The sequence below is a fragment of the Populus euphratica genome, unplaced genomic scaffold, assembly GCF_000495115.2.
Source record: "Populus euphratica unplaced genomic scaffold, PopEup_1.0 scaffold142.1, whole genome shotgun sequence".
Lineage (NCBI taxonomy): Eukaryota > Viridiplantae > Streptophyta > Magnoliopsida > Malpighiales > Salicaceae > Populus > Populus euphratica.
Genome location: NW_011499936.1, coordinates 41,852 through 54,063, shown reverse-complemented (window position 1 = coordinate 54,063; position 12,212 = coordinate 41,852). Strand labels below are relative to the sequence as shown.

Sequence of the window (12,212 nt, the reverse complement as noted above, 5' to 3'; positions counted from 1 at the left end):
GGCCATAATGGGATTGAATTGGAAAGGGAATTCCCCATCTATACAGAACCAGCCTCGTTGCCCTTCACAAGGAATCCAAATTACAATCTAAGCTAAAAACTATAGTATAGGTTTTATGATCAATTGGTCCTCTCCAGTTAAACCAGCCCAGTGACTCCAATGTGACGTTTCATCAAATAGTTGTCATATTTTTCCTACTTCCTAGATGGTCCCCAAATTCAGCTTACCTCCTCTAACTGGCATTTAGTTTGGTCAAGTGGAGAAGGAAATTATGAAGACACAAATTTTACGTAATCCTAATGTAAACGCAAGTCAAAGAACCTCAACCTGCGATCCCCATCACTTTTTGTGATGGCACACCCATGAGAATGAGATGATTCAAGGTACCAAAGCTCGCCAAGGTCTTCCCTATGCTAACAATTAACGCTGCTCTCCTATCATTTCAAGTTTTGGCATCCCCATTTATAAGGGAATCAGATTAGTTGCATTATATACGAATACAGTCCGATACATCTGATTTGTCATTTCAAAAACAGCAGTGCACACTAAAGATGAACATATATCAGATCAACAGAACTGCCGTAGAGATTTCTTTTCTTTTGCTTTTTTTTTTTAATAGAATAATTGCTCTGGATGTTTCTCCTGTATAACCATACGCATCTCCAGCAACACAGCATTGCTTTCCACCTTTCCTGAGTTGGAGGATGATATTGTCTGCCCAAACTGCAACAAAGATCCTGAACAATTAAAAGAGGACGAATTTGGTTCAGCCCATGAGAAGAACCAAAAGGCAGGATCTTGTTTATTTTTGGAAAGGAGGAGGGTTGGAGGTCTAAATGTTGTGGATGGGATTCAAAATTTTGGGCTATCACTCGGTTTCACAACGCCCTGAAGTTTCCACCCGCCAAGTCCAGCTGAAGCAAATGCCTGGGAGTGTAACATAGCAAATCAGGGAAAGATCAATTTTTTTTTTTAAAAAAAAAAAAACGATAAGAGTTTTATCTTATTTAATTTAACCATAGCAGTGGCAAGCAACAATTCTGAAACTTTACAACCCCTTCCCAAGTCATTTCTATCTAAGGTCATTAGATCACTATTAGTTTCTTGAACAGACCAAAGTGTCGATAATTCTGCTCCATCTGCCTCCACCTAGAACATGCTTTCTTCTGCAGTTTTGAAGTATCAACTTTATGGAACTCCACGTCTAAATGGCATTGCTCATTCTTGATAGCAGGACGAAGAGCAGTATGTAATCAAATCTTTGCATTGGAAGTGGAAGTTTAATGGCTATATTAAAACTTCGATGCAAAAATCATCCAGCACCATAAAATACAAGTATACTGAGAATAATAGGAACAGAAGTGAGGTGGGGACTACTGCCAAAATGGGCTTATAACTATACAGGTCAAGAGAATGGAGATTAGGGTAATATTGGTTAAATCAGTGCTTTGAGAAGAGATGACTAATGCAGCCAACAATTTTGCCCCACAAAAGTGTTTGCATGAGAGGGGACAGCTAAACCTTATCAATTATGCAGCATGAATACGATTTAGCATCAACAACCACTTTCCAATTTCACATTGCTTTGAAAGATAGAATGAGAAGGTGACTGAATTAATCAGATACCAATCACAAAAGTAAAAAAAAGAGTGAGCCTAACCTCTTCCCAGGATTTCCCAGTAGCTTCAAGCAAAGCAGCATTGCATGTCTTTAGCTCTATGGAGGCACCAGAGAACATTGAGGCAGCCTCCTCCCACCCCCTATTATGCCCCATACACCTGTAAAATTAACTAAGAATCAGCATAGTTTTTAACTTTCTATAATCCCAGTTTGTACCAGAGATAAACAAGGACATGAATTTGAGGTGCAAACAGCATTCAGTCAAAATGCCTAAAGCCATTGTTCTTTTCTTTCCCTTACGCTTCCTCTCAATAGCCAATATGCCAAGCATGAGCCAGTTAACCCCTCTGCCTCGACTTTTAACAAAGTCATCGTCTTTATTTGGTTCTTTCCAAGATAAATTTACAAAAAGCATTCAAATCACATTTAAGAAAATAAAGAAAATCAAAGAAACAAGACTGAAGAATTGATTTTCTGACTAAAGGAAGAAACTTTAATCAAATCATATTTCCAAGTTGTTAACAAAAGACTGTGCTGCACGTTTCAACACACAAATTGCATTGAAGTTGAAGAAAGAAACAAGACAAAAGATTGACCTTCCCACTGAAGAAAGAAACTTTTACCAAACCATATTGGCAGCAAAAGAGTGTGGTAGTGCACAAGTGTTAGTTAATAAATGGGGTGGAAGTGAAGGGAGCATTTATTAACAGCAAAGGAATTGACTCACATTACAGTAAGAATACCATCCCATGAGTAATTGCAGATAGCTTGCTGAAGATGGTCAGCAGTCTGACCATCCATAGCTGCAACAGAATAGAAACTTGAAATGAAATGAACCTCTGCATCCAAAAAGTCCGGTACTTGTTGCTGCATTATTCTAAGTGTTTCCTTGGTTCGCAATGCATCACTGTCAACAATCAATCAACAGAATAATTGTTTTTCATTTTTTTAAATTTTTATTGAGTATGATTATCATCATCGTCATCATTATTAATTGTAGTATTATTATGTTGTTAGGGCGAGGCGAGGGGAAGAAGATAAATGGAGGATATGAGAAATCACAACCTAGACAAAATAAGCTGAGGTATCCAATCCAACTGCAGAAGCTTTTGAGAGACTTCGGCAGCATCAAGCTCTCCACTTTTACTTAGTGGCCGGTCATGATCTATTTTGGATTAACACAATCATACCATATCACATCATATGAAAAGGGAAGAAATGTATTGATATAGCAAACAGAAGAGTAACTGGCCGGTTTAAGTTTAAGACTATGGGAATCGTTGGGAACGAAAATGCTATTGTTTTAAAAAAGACAAATTATATGTATCAATAGTAGGTGAGGTGAGAGAAAAAGAGAGAGACCTCGAAGTGAGCGGTCGTCCCAGGAGCTCTTAGCATGGCGAAGCAAAATAAGGCGACGGGAAACTGCTTGTGAATCAGTCTCAATATCAGTATCAGTATTAGTATCAGACATGGTGGTGGATGTCTCCTCTATGACCAAGCTGGGTGGCAAGGAGCTTATTCGGCTGCGGAGGCGGCTAGACCTGATTGAAATGGGAGACGGTGGTGGTGGGCAAGGGCAAGGGCAATACTTTATCATCACCATCAACGGAATTTTGATACTATGAGTAATGCTGGTTAGAGTGAGTGTTGTATTCGCATTCATCTCCCTTCACTTCACTGCAAATCTCTTGGTGTCCTTTCCAATAATAATCTGCTTCTCATTTTATTTGGAGAAAGAATGGGATGAGAGTGAGTGAGTGAATGAGTAAGTTTTACAGATTGCCCATATCAAATTCATAGGGTATGATATGGATGGGGCCTATTTTGCTTCGATTTGCTTTGCTTCCCCTAAAACAAACAAAGAACCTAAGCACAGTTACTTCGGAGAAGGGACGAGTTTTGCTTTGGTAATAAAGTTTTGATCTCTTTCCTGTAAATAGTTGGGGGCATAAATGTAAAAGGTGTTTCCTATTCAACCCTCTGTCTCTGCTTTTGCTCCCTCTTGGCCTGTTGACAATGATCATGATGGTGAATAAACATAGCTCATGATGATATGATATTACCATAAGACGGTTTGGTTTTGGTGGGCAATCAAAATTACTTCTTTTAAGAACTGACCCTTCCTACTTCTGATCTCTCTTTTCCCCTCTTTTGGGTTCCTTATTGTTGCCGAAGGCTCAATAAAGTCATACGCGGAACACATTTGAATCCAGAGATCTCTAACCAACAACCTGCTATTTTCAATCTTTCCACTGCAGAACAAACCCTTTAAATTGTCAGAGGAAATTCAATAAATGTTTACTGTTTTGTTTAAAATTGAATGCTGCATATACATACAGGTGCTTGTTCTTATATTAATATCAGCAGCTATTGTCTATTGGACCTATAATACACACTTTCTTAAGTCTTATCTAAGGAAAAATAAAAATTAAAAATCACACACATATATATTGTATTCACATGATTCTCTTGCGTATATTCTTCTGAATGTTTCTTCTTAGTAATTTTTTTTCCTTAATTTCTCTCTCTCTCTCTCAGGTTTATGTAGTTTAGGGCAGCAAATCGAGTGTAATTACTTGTTATGCTGTCTTTGTAAGCACTGAAGATCTTCCTTAGTTATTGTCTGATGGACTTGTGTGTATTTGGAGGAATTTCACATAGTGGGTGACAACCCCGTCGGTATAATGGTGGATCCTCAAACTGGAAAGGTAGCTTCTCGGCTGCTTTTGTTCCGATCTTTCTCTGGCAGAAACTTGCTTCTTTCTTTTTTTGTCGAATCCTTTGTTTTAGAGCTCATTAAATTGTTTGCACCCCTCTAATATGGCGTCCTTGTTATTGCAGCCCATTGTGTCTCTATGTGGACAGGTGGATTTCTCATTTGCATCTGCTTGGCATCCTGAAGGCCGCATTTTTGCCACGGGGAACCAAGACAAATCCTGTCTTATTTGGGATGCTCGAAACTTGTCAAAGTCTGTTGCTGTGCTGAAGGGCAATCTAGGAGCCATTAGATAAACTCGTTTTACATCCGATGGGCAGTTCATGGCGATGGAAGAGCCGGCAGACTTTTGCATGTGTATGATACGAAGGTTTGAGAAAGAGCAGGAGATAGACTTTTTTGGGGAGATCTCTGTTGTATCTTTTAGCCCTGATACAGAATCGCTCTTTATAGGAGTGTGGGATCGCAACTATGGAAGCCTCTTTCAGTACGACCGATGCAGGAGTTACTCATATCTCGACTCCCTTATGTGATTATCAGTCATACCTGTGATCCTGCTTTTGCAATTTCCTATGAACATGGGGATGCTAGATCTGCCATTCATGCACATGATGATGGTGACATGCCTCATGTTACTTTGCAGTAGAAAAGAAATTGAGAATAGACATTATACTGCTATAATATCTTGCTCTGAAATTATGATCACATTGTGAGAGAGGAAGAAATCGGACATGATGGCATAGAACCGATGGAGAGCATGTTGGGAGACTTGGCGCGTATCTGGTTAGGTAAACTGGAATCACTGCATGACTAAGGCTTGTGATCGTTTAATCTTTTCCCTAACCCTTCTTTTTTAGAAGAAATCATGCAAAAATGGCATAGCTCCTATTCAGATTTGCAAGTACAAGTATGTTCTTGGTTGTTCTGTCTCAGGCCAATGACAAGTGACGACTTGCAGACCGTCTGGTTAAGCTCTACTTTTGTTAGCTCCTCCCTACTAATTATTTGGCACAAAAATTTCACATGAGATGCTTATTGTAATTTCTAGAAACCCCCCCCTTTCCGCAAGTCTAAAAGGTAAAAGAAAAATAACGCGCTTCTCCACCACAGAAATGAAAACCTTTCCAGATGTATCCACGAATTAAAGCACATCAAGAGAATTTGATCTTGGTTTTGAAATTGTTCTTGTAAGAGGGGAAGAAGGTAAATGCAAGTTTCCAAACTCGGTGGAAGTTCTATTTCAATAGCAAAGCTCAGGCTGGAACATTTTAAGTTAGATATCTCATTATGCTTGAGAGTTTAGACGCACGCATCTTAGTCTATTGAGTCGCGTGATAGAAAATCATCTTTGGCTTGCTTCTCCAAGCCACTTTCTTCCTCCAATTTCTCAGCTATCTGGTTGAGAATACTTTCGGCTTCTGCTTCAAGTTGTTTCATGCTCTCCTCACAAGCAGCCACCAATTCTGGATTGAAGATGTCCTCCTCATTGCATTCATTTGAAGTCCCACTAATCGGAAAGGAATAGCTGCCAAACTTTGGAGTGACATAAGCACCAGGGGAATATACTCGTCCGCCAACACGGAGCCATTCCTTGAGGCCAGTAACGGCTGGGAATTCAATGGTATGTGGAATTTCAATTGATTCTAACCCTTTTGCAATGGACTTCCTTTTAAAACCTTTCTTTAAGATGTGTCCTTGTGAAGAGTCCTCTACAGCTTCTGATTCAGTTGCGGTATTGGATCTACTTGGAATTGCAATCAGTTTTTCACTTGCTAGCTCCGAATTTGATAAGGTGGGATTCTCTTCAATGGTGGAGTTTGCTTCCGGAGGAGTGCCATCATTTATGTGTGAATGTGTTTCTTGGATATCGTTACTGTCCGCAGAATGTTCAGATGCATGTGTTGAAAATCGATATTGGTTAAGCTTCACCCTTGTTACTGAACCATCATCCCCTCCATCATACCCTATTTTCTGCTCCTTAGACAACTTCAAATTTTCGATCAGGGCATCGAATTCCTCTATGGTATGGAAACTCGTCGCACGCTCCATTCCTTCGTGGTTCCTACGGTTTTCTTCAACCCCATGGAAAATCTCTACAGAAGGATAGGAGGCTTCATTTGTTGAAAAAAAATGACAGCTTTTGGATCTTTTCGTTGGATCAATGCTTGGTACTTGTGGAAGCACCAATTTAGCTTCTAGCCCCGTGTGTTTTTCCTCTCCTTCTTGTTCCAGACTCGAGTTAAATTCCGATTTGGTTTTTGTTAGGCTGATATCAGGTTCCGTGTGTTTTTCCTCTCCTTCTTGTTCCAGACTCGAGTTAAATTCCGATTTGGTTTTTGTTAGACTGATATCAGGTTCAACAACTGGATTGTTGGATTTCCCTGAAAAACTCCCGGACTTGTATGTGCAGGCTACCGTGTTGGCAGTGCAAACAAGAGCTAAAAACTGGTCGTTGATGTTACCAGAGATGGCCAGTTCTTCGAGTGCAGGAATATCATTGGCCGACCTCTGCATGTTCTTGGTCAGCTCTTCCTGAAAACTCAACGATCTAGACACAAGTTTTGAAGAAATGCATCCCATGTTGTTGGACTCTTTACCTGAGCTGTACATGAAAAGAGAGCTCAAGAAACAGAAAGGACTCGAGTTAGAAAAAATAGTAAAGAGGAGATGCTGAATTACAATTTCTGGATTTGAGTGCAGTCGTATTAATAACATATTGTATGCATGCATGGGATATTTTGGATAGCAAAAAACTCTCCTTTGGTTTTACTTTGGCTGAATTAAATCTGTTAGAGAAAAAGTTGACTACACAAATCCAGAGGGATGCAGAAGTTTGGATTGCAGATATCATTGTGTTTTAGATCTTACCGAAGGCCGATCACGTTCGTAGCAAAACTCGTTGTTGAGTCTCAAATCAAATAGAAAGCCAACTTGTAGGCCTGTATTGCGAAAGATTACAATCGAAGTTGCTCCCTCTCTCTACTTCCAAGTTTCGAATATAAATTTAAGGTGAGAAACGCAGAGCAGGAGCCGAACTTTTCAGTGGTTATAGTTGGTTTTGTATAGGGAACAAGCACACACCAAAAGAGGAGAGGGTGGTGGTTTCTTTTCTTGCTTCTTTTTGTTGCAGAGGACAAAGGCAGACAGCCCTGATATTGTGGAAAGTTCTATTTTAAAAGTTTTCCTTCTCCTATATGCAGAAAGGTTGGTAGACGAAGAAATCTGAAACATGGGCTCTAGTACACAACATATTTGTTGAATAAAAGCGATGATCTGCAATGGAAAATTTATGGCAACTATAGACGAGAAAACTTGAGGAGCCGCATGCAAGAGGAGGCTGAAGCCAGATTGATCTCTGCAAGGTTGACACTTCAGCAGCAAGTTTGTCAAAAGAAGCTGCAGAAGAGATGGGTTTTTTTTTTTTTTAAAATGCTAGAATCTAAAACTCATGGGTAGGACCCAAGAAGGATTCAAACTTTGAAAACCCAATAAATAATGGACACCTATTATGATATGTTGTCTACCACAAGGACAAGCCTGCTTTATTGGAATGGGTTCTGCATCTGCAAAGTTCGACTTTTCATGCTAATTAAAAAATGAATAAATTGTTCAAATGGGAACAGTAAGGTTGCTCTGATTATAGAATCTGACTTGTGATATGGTATAAAACCACAAATATAACAATAATGTTCACATAAAGTGCGAAAACCAGTTGTTCCCTTTCCATTCTATTGATTTTTTCAGCCATGCAATGAACACATACATTCCACGTTCCTTGCATGTTCTCTGCTCTCCAGCATGGCTAATTGCCTGAGCCATCTAAAAACAGATTCATGGTATGGTGTTGAAAGTCAATGAATTTGTGTGGCCAATGGAAGGACTTGCCCTCTAGTTAAATGATACATGATGCAACCAGTCAGTGCAGCACATGAACCTTGGAAGATTTAGAATAACGCAATTTTTCATAAGGATTCAAACACGTGTACATTCATACAAACCTTTTTCAGGCGAAGCTTTATTCACACAGTTTATCACTGAATTATGAAAATAAATATTTCTTACAAACCCAGTTTTACTGTGATGGTTTATGTATTTCACATCTTTCACGGTTCATGGTAATCAAACAGGGCACCCGGCCGATCAATTACAGCTACCAGGAGCAAAACCAATCCTCGAAGTTGAGACGTCATAAGCAATATTATATGTTTGCTGTTGACGGTTTCCGATAATGGCAATTTGGTTGGTTCCAGAGCTACCTGCAAAGGCCAAGCATGTAGTACCTTTATCAGCTTCTATTAGAATGCTTGGGGCCCTGAGCGTGAGGTCTGCGCCTCCTTGAAAAATCATTTTAATCTCGGGCACAGCTGATATGCTCTTGAGGCTCCCTTTGAAACAAGTGTCCAAGATGGAAAATGCTGGGGCTTTCGCATACTTGGTGGACATGATCTTTACAAAGGCCTGCCTCAGTGCTGCATACATGGACATTGGCAGTCGTGTTATAACAGTTCCGGAGTCTATAAGGGTCGGGACCCTGTACATGGCAGCAGCCAAACCCAATGGCCTACCAGACACAGTTATAGCTGTCAGTCTCAGAAAGTATAAGCTGGGATTCTTTGAATCTGTGAGCATAGGGGTGAACTTGTAGGATGTTGGAGAAATGCTTCCAATGGACAAGAAGCCTCCTCCAGAAGATCCAGAATTGGCCGTGGGGAGGCAGTAGGAGAAGGCACGTCCATACTTGGTGGACAACTGCGCCAACATTGAAAGCTTGTCACGGGCTAGCCCTATGATACCAGCTGCCCTTCCAAACAACCCTTGATTGTCCTGCCCACATCCATATGTGAATTGGGGTAAAGTCTGAGATGATGTTAGGGTTAATAGATCTTGACTCAAATAGCCGATTGAGAAAGAAGTATCCCCATAGGTGGCCGTGTACACGCATGCACTAGAATCTGTCTCGCAAAGTGGGTCATTCAAAGTGGCAGCTTTGAGCCTGGAGCACTCGACAGAGGCACATGAAAGTTTTTTGTAGGTCTTAGATACGGAGGGATCGTACAGGCGATCCGCTTGGGCATGACAGTACACTACACAGGGCTGGCATTGGAGCCAGGACAGTGAACTACCTGTGTCGAGAACCATGGCATAGTACTTGGGAGGGGAGCCAAGACCTAACTTTACATAGTAATTACCAGAGCCAATGGACAAACCTGGATCCAATGGGATGCTAGCTGAATTTGGTTCTAGGAGGTGTCCAGATTTTGGCGGCTTGGCAGACCCACTACCAAGACCTTTATTTGCTAGTCTGTCACTCAGAGCCTTAACATGTTCTTCGTCATGCAAGAGTACATCAGAAAGAAGGGAGGACGAGTTCGGGGTGAGTGAGGAGCCATGTCCATGCACGTGATATACGTTCAGATGTATGCTGGACTGGTTGATGGATTGCACATATGCTGCAAAATGTTATATTTGATAAATAATGTTGTGTCTCAAAAACACAACCCACTTCAAGTAAGAGTAGGAATATAACATGCCTTAATTCTTACATTTAATCACAAAAAGAAAAAGAAAAAGAAAAAGAAAAAGAAAAAGAAAAAGAAAAAGAAAAGAAGAATATAACATGCCTTTAGGTTTTGCTTGCGAAGATGAAGATGCTAGGGACAGATAGCAAACCATAATCCAGAGCAGCCCCATCATGGCTTCTAAGCTTTTGCAGCTTATGCTCTCCATTTATGTCAAATGAAACTCATACCAGATAAGCCAAATGTCGCAAACTTGAGATTTTATTGCAAACAGGAGGGGGAAAAAGAGGAGAAAGAGTAGCATAATAATTCTTCATTGATTAGTTGGAAAATTTGAATTGATGTCACTTTCTGCCAACCAACGGTCTTCTATTAAATTGGAGGAGACAGGTGGTCAAATCATCTCGGAGGTGCGAGGTGCATTGATAGCTAATATCACAATTGCATGCTATAATTCAATTTCATCACGAGTTCACACCCCAGTCAAGTACTTGCCCCCACTGTATTAACTATAGAACCTGTTAACAGTCCGCACAAATGTTTTGATAGCCCTTCTATTGTCCCAAATTCCCTTCACCTCGGATTTTTATTAGTAGGGGGAAAAAAGCCCCATCAATCATTCTCACAGCACAGCAAGGGAGGAAGTCGCTTCACTTCATATGCTATGCCAGTAGGCACGCGCACCCTGCCAAACGCTGTGGGCCATATGAGGTGGATGAAGGGGAACGTCTCATAAAACTTCAGGGACCCAACTTTGAATGACAGAGAGAGAAAGATCCCCTACTTTTGAGACGCCATCATCCCTGCTTTAAACACAAGGTTTGGAAATTATTAGACCAGGGACTCGGCTTGCGTTATTTTAGCAGCAGCTTGTGCTTGGAAACATATCTAATAATAACTCCAAACCAAAAAAATCATCCCACATCAATTAAAGAAATATGATGCCGAGAACCATTATTTAATAACCTGCTGTAGTGTTTCCTCTCACAATTTCAGGGATTGACAAATTCTGATCCTAAAAACCGGGTGAGATAAGAATTGAGCATTCAAAGCAGGGTATGCTCCAGAACTCCCAGAGTCGCGGCCAAAAACTTCATCTACCTTTGGCGCTCCAAATTTAGCTGCAAATGATATGAATCATATGGAAGGCATTATCGAGGTTAACTATCAAACAGGGTTCTTAATTAGGACCACAAAAAAAGACCAACCAGTCAGTTATCATTCAAGTAGGTGAACTTTCACTTTCAAGAGTCCATGTCATATATCTGTACGTGGGCAGCAGAGAGCCACAGAGAGAGAGAGAACATAGTTTGTAAGTAGGTGTTCACTATTTGAATCCACCGAGCATCATCACCGACATGTTTATAAATCACCCCAATCTAATCAAACATACGAAACTAAAATCCCACTTAGCAAGTTTTTTCTTCACACGCACATTCATAACACCCCGTAAGTTTTTAATACAGAGTACAGCCATGAGCTCAGTAGCAATTCACCACTAATTTCAACTCTTGGAATGAGATTCGGCAAGATAAACGGCTAATTTTCCATTGCAATATCAGAGATACAAACTAGAAATTAAGGTGGGATCATAACCTATCGTACAAGCTAATGAATAAACAAGGGACTATTTTTGTTCCCTTATTACCTACTACATAAACATCATCACAACCAATTTCCATGACCTTTTTTCCCATATGAAAGCTCTTCTATGTCAGATAAATTTTTGTTAGCAATTCACTCCCCTATTCCTAAACGCGGCTAGGCATCAGGGATTTAAAAAGCAAAAGTTATCATTTATTTCATCTATTTTTGACAAATTTGACAAAAAAGGCTTTAAATCCAAGGAACAAATTTGTAAATAAGCACAGGTTTTCTTTCTTTCTTTTTTCCCATTTCTTCTGGTGTTCAGAATTGATCCTAATAGGAAGAAGAGGACTGCCAGAGCATCAATGCTTTGGGGGCACAAGTGGAAAGGGAGATAAAATCAATGACAAAGTCTAAACAATACATGCTTCGATGGTTCAAGAGTTTCATAAACAAAAGCAAAACGCTCAAATGAAATAGTGGGGATTCAAGTATTCTGAAATCTGAATAAGGCAGGGATAGGAGGACTAACGCAGCCCAAAATAGAAAGCTACCAGGCTCACGGATAAAGGGGGAAATGTTTGAAGGTTGAAAGCATGTCATTCACATAGGATTGAAAAACAAAGCTTAAATTGTTGTGTACAAAGGATATATACCAAAACTAGGACTTTGTTTCCTTTTCATATGGTTTGCAGGAGTTGTCTAATCTTTCAACTGGAAGTGAAAATAACAATTTAGTACCACAATAGCTTGATAATCCTTGGAAG

At 40.1% G+C, this 12,212-nt stretch overlaps 2 protein-coding genes across 3 annotated transcripts; both read right to left on the bottom strand.

Moving 5' to 3' along the window:
* Window positions 1-411: 411 nt before the first annotated feature.
* LOC105136437 (uncharacterized) lies at window positions 412-3,890 on the bottom strand. 2 transcript variants are annotated; one of them, XM_011041780.1, is made up of 5 exons: window positions 2,983-3,890; window positions 2,686-2,785; window positions 2,348-2,527; window positions 1,661-1,778; window positions 412-927 (listed from the first exon to the last, which is right to left on the bottom strand). In XM_011041780.1, the coding sequence occupies exons 1-5, from the start codon at window positions 3,284-3,286 to the stop codon at window positions 853-855; spliced, it is 777 nt and encodes a 258-aa protein (XP_011040082.1). In that variant the 5' UTR covers window positions 3,287-3,890; the 3' UTR covers window positions 412-852. The 2 variants fall into 2 exon arrangements, with proteins under 2 accessions (XP_011040082.1, XP_011040084.1); XM_011041782.1 differs by lacking the exon at window positions 2,686-2,785 and having other exon boundaries at window positions 2,348-2,423.
* A 4,392-nt stretch (window positions 3,891-8,282) lies between these two features.
* LOC105136436 (protein ASPARTIC PROTEASE IN GUARD CELL 1-like) lies at window positions 8,283-10,198 on the bottom strand. The gene is made up of 2 exons (XM_011041779.1): window positions 9,961-10,198; window positions 8,283-9,789 (listed from the first exon to the last, which is right to left on the bottom strand). The coding sequence occupies exons 1-2, from the start codon at window positions 10,064-10,066 to the stop codon at window positions 8,480-8,482; spliced, it is 1,416 nt and encodes a 471-aa protein (XP_011040081.1). The 5' UTR covers window positions 10,067-10,198; the 3' UTR covers window positions 8,283-8,479.
* Between the last annotated feature and the right edge of the window lie 2,014 nt (window positions 10,199-12,212).

Bases quoted from the DNA above. Each gene is read 5' to 3' on its own strand.
- LOC105136436 (XM_011041779.1), bottom strand. From the start codon at position 10,066: ATGGAGAGCATAAGCTGCAAAAGCTTAGAAGCCATGATGGGGCTGCTC. The intron at 9,790-9,960 runs GCATGTTATATT...AACATTTTGCAG, and splicing joins TTCGCAAGCAAAACCTAAAG to CATATGTGCAATCCATCAAC.
- LOC105136437 (XM_011041780.1), bottom strand. From the start codon at position 3,286: ATGAATGCGAATACAACACTCACTCTAACCAGCATTACTCATAGTATC. The intron at 2,786-2,982 runs GTCTCTCTCTTT...AATCCAAAATAG, and splicing joins GGACGACCGCTCACTTCGAG to ATCATGACCGGCCACTAAGT. The intron at 928-1,660 runs GTTAGGCTCACT...TTACACTCCCAG, and splicing joins CTGGGAAATCCTGGGAAGAG to GCATTTGCTTCAGCTGGACT.